This window comes from Rhipicephalus sanguineus, chromosome 6 (genome assembly GCF_013339695.2).
Source record: "Rhipicephalus sanguineus isolate Rsan-2018 chromosome 6, BIME_Rsan_1.4, whole genome shotgun sequence".
NCBI classification, from domain to species: Eukaryota; Metazoa; Arthropoda; class Arachnida; order Ixodida; family Ixodidae; genus Rhipicephalus; species Rhipicephalus sanguineus.
The window spans coordinates 144,715,555-144,724,088 of NC_051181.1; the positions used below are offsets into that span (position 1 = coordinate 144,715,555).

General features: G+C 45.3%; 1 protein-coding gene across 2 annotated transcripts; it reads left to right on the forward strand.

The window, feature by feature from the left end:
* Positions 1-1,003: 1,003 nt before the first annotated feature.
* On the forward strand, positions 1,004-6,840 carry LOC119396645 (eukaryotic translation initiation factor 1A, X-chromosomal). 2 transcript variants are annotated; one of them, XM_049417181.1, is made up of 6 exons: positions 1,004-1,195; positions 1,846-1,929; positions 2,477-2,580; positions 3,815-3,947; positions 5,902-5,999; positions 6,101-6,840. In XM_049417181.1, the coding sequence occupies exons 1-6, from the start codon at positions 1,180-1,182 to the stop codon at positions 6,320-6,322; spliced, it is 657 nt and encodes a 218-aa protein (XP_049273138.1). In that variant the 5' UTR covers positions 1,004-1,179; the 3' UTR covers positions 6,323-6,840. The 2 variants fall into 2 exon arrangements, 1 of the variants encoding a protein (XP_049273138.1); XR_007416638.1 differs by lacking the exons at positions 1,004-1,195; positions 1,846-1,929; positions 2,477-2,580 and having other exon boundaries at positions 3,782-3,947; positions 5,902-5,993; positions 6,094-6,840.
* The last annotated feature ends 1,694 nt before the right edge of the window (positions 6,841-8,534 follow it).

The window sequence follows — 8,534 nt, forward strand, 5'->3', positions numbered from 1 at the left end:
GCCTAGATCCATCACCACGATGTGTTCGGTAGGCACCGGGAACTCCACTGATCTGATGAGAAAATAAGCAATCTGCATCGCTGCGCCTAATACACACATACTGTGCTCCAAGTAGGGAGGCCGGCTTCGGCGTGATGCTCGTTCGCGTGGTGGTTCGATCGCCACAAGCATTTGTTTAAAACAAGCAACAATATTGATTATTCGGCGACTCTCACGGAATATTGGAGCTAAACGTTTTTCTAAGGCGCCTTTTGGGAAAAGCTGGCTTTTCTGGAACCACGAAACAAGGCCCAAACAGCAGCTCATGTTCCGATCATGTCTCAAACTTCGTCGTCCAAAAAGAACCAGCTTCGTAAACTAATGCGCTTGATACGGCAGCCAGGTTAACACAAAAATGAAACCTAATGGACTGTGCGGCTACGCCTGCGCAGTGATCTCAGCTGAAACAAAACTGATTCCCCCTCCTTGCGAACTGCGTAACCCTTAGTCAAAAAGTGGCCCTTCCCGAAGAAAGCAGCAAGTATGCACCTTAATTCGTGCGTCCATTAAATCAAGCCACCTGCATTTCCATGGTTAAATCGCATGATCGACGTCTCGCACGCACAGCCACGGGACTAGGCTAGGTACATCTCGCTTGGAATTTCCTAGGGACAGCACCAAAAAGTGGTCTGGCAACGCGGACATGTTTTGGTGGCTTTTTATTAGTCGCTCCCGTGCCTGAGGGAGAGTAGTGGCTACTGCGGCGCCACCCTTACATACGGGAAACCAAAACAAGAAAACGTGTAGGATTGAAAGCTGGCCTCCGTGAGTTTCTACTGTTGCTAGCGCGCTGATAAAAAATCTCAGAGGCTGAAATTGACAACAACAAAAAATTTGTTCAAAGTAAAACTTCTTTGCAGATACGTCCAAACCGCAAAAAAAAATGTCTTATGAAGCAAAACGGCTGCACTTTGGGCTTTATTTTGCCTGTCCCGCGGTGACGTTGGTAACGCTTGACTCTTGATTGCTGATTTTGGTGATTTAGGCGACATGGCACAGCAAATATAAGCAACATTGAGACTGCGCAGGTAGCGCCATCTTTTCCGGACTTGTGCGTCGTCCATATTGCGTGCTGCGCAAGTAGGTCTCCCAAATTTGTGAGAATTTTATTGTGAAAAACGTCAACTAAGCAGTCTTGACATGCCGAAGAACAAGGGTGAGCACTAGGCCTTCAATTTCTTTCCGAATCGTCGTTGAACTGTGCCTTGCGCGCTAGTACGAGGCGACTGATGACCGGCTCACAATGGTTGTGTTTTTAGGGGTCTGGTGTAATGCGCATAGCGTTATATTTTAGTAGCAAAAAACCTACTACGTGTTTTTGTTTGTTGTTACGTGAAGGCGTACCAAGGCTGTTCCAAACACTGCGTGACATTTAACGCCGGAGCTGAGGTACCGGATTTCATGCGTATGCTGTACGGCTTGCCTCGTCAGCTCTTGTCTGAAAGTGTGATTCACTGTTTCTTCCACAAAGCCTTCGCAATCTCCATATCACGGTGAACGGTCCTGTAGCCGTTCGAAGCGCTTTTCGCGGTATAGGGATGCTTATAATTTCGATGTTTGCCAAATAGTAGGGCAGTGCCTCGACTGTGGTGTCATCGCCATGACCGTAAACGAAGAATGACATGAAACGTAACTTAGGGGATGTGGTTGGGCATGAAGACATTTTCTCATCAGTTCGTGCCATACATGGTTGTATCAGTTCGTAAAGAATTACGCATTCTCAGTGACACCTGATTGCGTGTTTCGTGGCTCCAGTATCTGCTGTGTCATGGTTGCGCCTTCACGCTCCTTTCTTTTTGCTCGTAGGAAAGGGAGGTAAAAACAGGAGAAGAGGAAAGAACGAAAATGAAACAGAAAAGAGAGAACTCGTCTTCAAGGAGGACGGTCAAGGTAAGGCACGCTACTACCAAGTATATTTACGATCCATTTAAGGCGTTTTGCGAACTTTTAAGAACATGGGGGCTAGCCATTTTAGGAACGCTTGCACCTGGTCAGAGTTAAAGCTATAGAGTGTAATAAATATAGTAGTAAATTCGGTCTGGTGAAACGTCTAACCTAAACTAGTGCTAAACTTGTTGCATTGAACTGGGTTTAAGACCTAGTGCTCATTGCCATCCAACTTCGTAGTTGTCAAGAGACCATTTTTATATGTTGCCGTGGTGTAATGGTGGTGCATGCCGCTTCTTCCTACAATTCCTTAGCAGAAATTCTTACAGCAGAAGTATTCTGAATTACCAATTGTCTGTATGACTCCAACTAGTTCTACAGTTTAAATCGTGCTAATCTGTAGTAGTATTCCTTTTATTGTCCCATGTTACTAAGTTTCAGTGCTTTACAACGTGTGTGGTCATTTCAGTGTTGATTTTCATTGGCCCAGTGGCACATGCTCTTGCTTCTACTTAACAGCTTGCTTTTCATGGCTTCCTTTTTCCAACAGAATATGCTCAAGTTATCAAAATGCTCGGCAACGGACGGCTAGAGGCCATGTGCTTTGACGGCATGAAGAGACTCTGTCACATCCGAGGAAAACTGAGGAAAAAAGCAAGTAACTTTTAAACAAAGTTGTACATAACTGTGTGCACATTATCCATCACTTATTTGGCCATGTGTAGGTATAGTTAAATCAAACATGCCATTTACATACCTGCCAAGTCTCCCGGATTACCCGGGAGACTCCCGGATTTTGAACGTTTCTCCCGGTTGTACGGGGCATAGGAAAATCTCCCGGAAATACAGTTTTCCCCCGCGCGTACAGTGCTTTGTCTGGCCACATGAGCAAAGTTGACGAAATAACTGGTAAGCAAGCGACGACAGGCCTCGCACGCGGAGCGAAATTACCACATGTGCCCTTCACGCGACGGTGACGGCCGGGTCGTTTCATCTCTGCTTCAACCGCGTTCGTCCCTAGCACTAGCGCGCATTTACTCGCACGTGAAACAGACGATGCGTAAGCGATGTTAGCGGTTTGGACTCTGTACAGATCAGCGGCGAGCGCAAAATCCCGCTGACAGTGTCCATATAATTGCTATCGCAGTACCCCCCCCCCCCCCCCCCCCCCCGTTGAGTAGATCTCCCGGATTCCGTTCCTCCAAACTTGGCAGGTATGCATTTAAGCACCTCATTACTTCTCTAGCAGAAATTGTGGGTGATTTCTTATTGGCAGTGCCTTGAATGTGCTATCATTACGCACTGTCCTTCCAAAGTTGGGTTTGATGCGTGCCCTTTATAGTTCACATTTTCTTCATACAGCGCCTGCAAGAGCTGAGTTTACACTGTTCAGCGTAAATCTGTTGGTGGCTGTATACTTTCTCGCAAATTTTTGAACTGTACAACTTGCAAAAGAAGCACAGCTGAGAAACCTTGTGACAACTCTGAAGAAAACTTAAATTTAAGAAGTTACTCTGTACAACTTGCAGCTTGCCGAACTGTTTTTGACATGGCTGGTACAACCTACACCCTTGTTTCTACTGACTTGGGCACTTTTCACTTGACCTAACCTAGCCTAAATATTTGCTCACCTTTCAGGTGTCACTTATGGCAGAGCCATTGTCGTGCAGATGGCAATTTACTGTTTACCTGCATGACTTCACACAGCACAGTCTTGCCAATGTGTACCTTTGGTGCTAAAGGTTACTTAATCAGTATATACATTCCACTACCATATTATCGATACCACGCATATTTCCATGTTGCAGATACTAAGCTATGAACAAGGCAATCGGATTTTGCATGACAAGTTGTGAACTTGTGTTGTGACGCCTTATACTGGTTGCAGGTTTGGATAAACCAGGGCGACATCATTTTAGTTGGTCTGCGGGACTATCAAGATGCCAAGGCAGATGTCATCCTCAAATACAACCCAGACGAAGCGCGAAACTTGAAGTCCTACGGAGAACTGCCCGAGCACGGTAAGCCGCAGATTGAAAGGCAGTCTGGTTTTCCTTGTCATATCACTGTATTTACTCGATTGTAATGCGACCACGATTGTAACTGACTTTCCGTTGTGTCCAGGAAGAAAAAATTGAATTTTGGTATTCGGTTGTAACACGAGGGTCAACTTTAGGTAGCAAAAATCTTTGAAAAAACTCTCGTTACATTCGAGTAAATACGGTGCTTTATTGTAGTGCTGTTGAAATTGAATGTATAAAGGGACTTTGTTTTCAGGTATCAGTTTCACCCAATGGCTACTTTTGTTCGGTAGTGTAATAGGTGCCAGAGATCTGAACAACCAGGTCTGACAAAATAGGATAAATCAAATGTGGGCACAGCAGTGAGCATTAAAGGGACACTAAAGGCAAATATTAAGTCGACGGTGATTGTTGAAATAGCGGTCCAGAAACCTCGTAACGCTGCTTTTGTGCCAAGGAAGTGCTTATTTTGAAATAAAATCACATTTTTAGTCGTCCGCATAGCGTTAGCGCGCTTCAAATCTCCCGCCTGAAAATACGACTCTCATACGTCACTGCTGCCATGCCCAACGTTGCCCGCTTTTACTGCGCGGCCGCCGACACTAGTAGCAGCCGAGCGGAAGTAGCGGGACCCACAGTAGCAACAACGGCGCTGCGGCAAAGACTTGCTCGGATGGGCACATTCAAAGCCGTCACCAAGTTGCGGTTGGTCTCGTAATCCTCAGTACGAAAGTGCAGCGAGCACACACGCAGAGGTTTTGACTGTTTAGCACACTGGCGCAATGGCATGACACTAAGCCACTTCGAGCGTAAGGGTTCATTCCGCGGCACCCAGTGAAAAGACACACCGGTTTCCTTGCTGCAGCACTGGCGTTGTGCACCATTCGGGCATCCGGCAATATCACACGCATGCGGCATTTTGTCGAACTTTCTGTCAGAGCGACCTTCACGAGCGCGCAAAACACGCACGGCAGTACGCGATCCCGAAACTACCACTGAGACGGGCGAGGCACAGCTCGGCGAAAACGGAACCTTTGAACCACGCGCGCCGTTCCCCATGGCAACGCCACGGAGGTTGTTTTCCATGAATCAAGCGGAAACGAACAAACAGCATTTTATTACGTCTTTTGATGCTCGGAATGTTCTTTTTTTACTGCTGCTAATTTGATTACTAGGGATTTATTGTAGGCCGACTTCCCTACGTCATCGGGATCACTTCGAAAATGTCCCACTCGTGGCGCTCGTCATGTGATACATTTAGCTTAATTTCTCGGTAAGTAGGGCACTGCTGTTGATAATATTGCCGTTTTAGAAGTTGTCATACATTGGGCTTTCACTCTAACATAAATTGTTTATTTGCCTTTAGTGTCCCTTTAAACATAGCAGACTTAAAAAAAAAAGGTACCGTAAATTCTTGAGCATGTGCCCCCCCCCCCCCATTCACTGTCGTTATTCGGCCTCGTCGGGCGAATAAAAACAGTGAATGAAACAGTGAAAATGACAAGAGGGGAAGGGAGGGCGCTTGCTCAATCATTGGCACATATTACAAATCTCAAAAAAAAAAAGGGAGGAGGGCACTTGCTTGGGATTTTACGGTAGTCAATCTCTCTTGAGCAGCATTATATTTAATATACGTGGTTAATGCAGCAGGGATTGGAAATGTTTTGGGTTACACTTTCTTATCTCTGCTGTGCAGCTATAACTTGATTGTGTTACCGTTGATTTCCTGAATATGAAGCCTATGCAATGTTGTATGCAACGTTTCCAGTGCAACATATAGAGCTGTCATTCTTAGTGTTTTATAATTGTTTCTTCGCAATTTTCTTCAATGTGAATGTGCTTTCAAATGTCCAGGGTTTTGAGGGTAGTGCTCTTTTGGTTTCGTGCACTGCAAGCGTGTTGAGAATAACTTATTTTTAAGTAGGCATTACAATCTCTTCAATTTTTTTTACAGCGAAAATCAACGACACTGTCAACTTTGGCGAAGAGGAGGAGGACGACAACATTGAGTTCGACGAAGTCAGTGGCGACGAGGATATCGAAGGGGTAAGCGTCGTGCTGTTACTTTGCTCAATTTGCTAGCAGCATCTTAGCCGCAGTATCGGTTAGCCACATTTTGTGACGCCGGCTGTAATTTCCTTTCCAGATCTGAGCGTCGTGTCAAGCACCCCCAGAGTCAATCCCCACGGTATCACCATTTGCAGAATGTCGAACGCCACTGGTTTATGTCGCCTCCCTTTCATGTGAAATTTACCATTTTTCTCCCGTGCTTGTGTCGTGTGGAGTCAGCAGAAGTAAAAGGTAATAAAGTGCTATTTATTTCCCTCGCTCCCCGGCCCAAGGATTTGCAGACAGCAAGGACTGTGCCGTCGTGAAAACAGTTTGCGCTTGGGTGTGCTGTCGCAACTGCAGCCTTGGTGAGGTCCAAGAAGCCCTGCTGCCGAAGTTGCTAGCACCCTGTCCGGACTTTGAAGAAAGAAAAAAAAAGGCATGTCATGAGCGACAGCTGTGTGCTGCTCTAGTTTTACCAGTGCCCGATTGAAGTGGGTGAATCTGGACTCTTCCTGTGTTACTGCAGTTTGGCTGGGCCATCCAGTAAGGAACCCTACTGTGTCAACTAGCTCTGTTGTAGCTGTTGTATTTGAAGCTGTTACCACTCTGTTGGTCTATTGTTTTTACCGTGGTGTGTGCAGGGCAGCGGCAAAATTGTTGTGTGGTTGTAGACATTAAAAAAGGCTGCTTCACTTGGATGTTTAAAGTGTATATTTTGATGTGTGCGATAATGGCTGCAGGAAGCGCGTTTCACATCATATTTTTTTCTGCTTTATCTTAACGTCTGTGAATAAGAAAATGATGTAACAAAGTACTAATAAAGACATTACTGCCAATTCGAGCACTGGTGGTTCTGTGATCAACTTTAGTATTATTGCGCAGTTTAAACAAATACCGATGGGGATCAAATCCCAGCCACGGCAGCTGTATTTCGGTGGAGACGAAATGCTAGAGGCCCATGTACTTAGATTTTGGTGCCTGTTAAAGAACACCAGATTGTCAAAATTTCTGGAGCCCTCCACTACGGCGTCCCTCATAATTATATCATATGCTTTTGGGATGTAAAACCCCAACAATTAATAAATGCCAATGCAACATCTCACAATACTGAGTTAGTCTCCAAATGCTTTTTAGAAAAACGTGGCTGCATAAAAATAAGTAGTTCGTACATATGATCACGCCCAAGTACCATACGAGCTAGAATGCACAAGTGCCTTACCATGTGCGAGCGCCGTTAGATTGCGCTTAGTGCAGTGGTGCTTGTTTCTAAGAACTAGTCTTGATTCCACTCACTGGTGTAGTTGGGGGAGGTTATAACCCCCCCCCCCCAAAAAAAAAAAGTTTCTGGTTATGCCTTTGCAGGCAGATGACATTGATGCAGAATTATTTTAATGAGCAATGCCTTCGTACTTTTGCTTATTGCTGCATGCCAGGAGATTTCTCTCTGGTGTAATGATCGTGAGTGACAACATACAGACTGATGGTGGAATACAATATGCTGGTGTTTGATAAATATGGCAACTATTCTTGGGCAAACAAGCGTGTTAGCTCATTGAGCTTTGGGGAAGCAAAACGTTTAAAAAATGCATTCATCTGAGCTTTCCTGATAGCCCGTAGTGATAAGACCCAGGTAGTCTGCAGTGGCGTAGCCAGGGGGTATTTTGAGGGGTAATTATTTTTATGGGGGGAGCCTTGATCGAGTACAAAGAGCAGGGAAAAAAAGGCAAAACAACTGAAAGGCCTCCTAGAAAGCAGACGCTCTTCTCTGATAGCATATCGGAGGGTATTCTGACAAATGATTCACCCAGCCTTCCTATCTCCATAGCTTTTGAGATAAGAAGAAATAACCACTTACTACTACGGCCGATCAGTTGACTCGGATATAGGACGCTATGGTATTTGCCAGTATTTTGATAGGAGACGAGAAATTATGGCTAAGAGATATAAAGGCTGGTCAAAAAATGTGTGTGAGTGTCACCTGCTTTACAGGGGCTGATACGGGACATTACCAAGGAGGGAATCTGCTTATGGGAAAGGGGGGAAGGGGGTGGGGAGGTTAGAATACGGGATGCCTGATAGGCCCTCTTCTTGAGGGTATACATTCACAAATTAAACGAGGATGGGGGGTGTAAGGACATCCGAACTCCCTTTCTGGGTCCGCCTGTGTTGTGCTATCAGAAAAGGGTGTCTGCTTCCTTGCAGGACCCGTTTTGAACACACATTAGGTTCGTCCATTTTCGTTTCTCTTTGTATTTCTGCGTTCTTTTTTTTTCTATTTGTGTGCAACCGGCACTTATTCTGCGCGTTCAAGAAATAAACCTTCAGTTCGTGCGCCTTTTGATCCGTTCAATCTTCCTTTTTATAGCGCTGGCACCTAGGAGGACCTTAGCAACATTGTTCCTTGTGCAGCACCGCAGATTCGCCACCGAATGTGCGTTGTTAAAAAGAAAGAAAAAGAACCAGCAAAAGAAAAAAAGAAAATTAGCATGGAAGGGTACGAATTTGACTAACATGACTGACAGGCCTGTCAGTCAT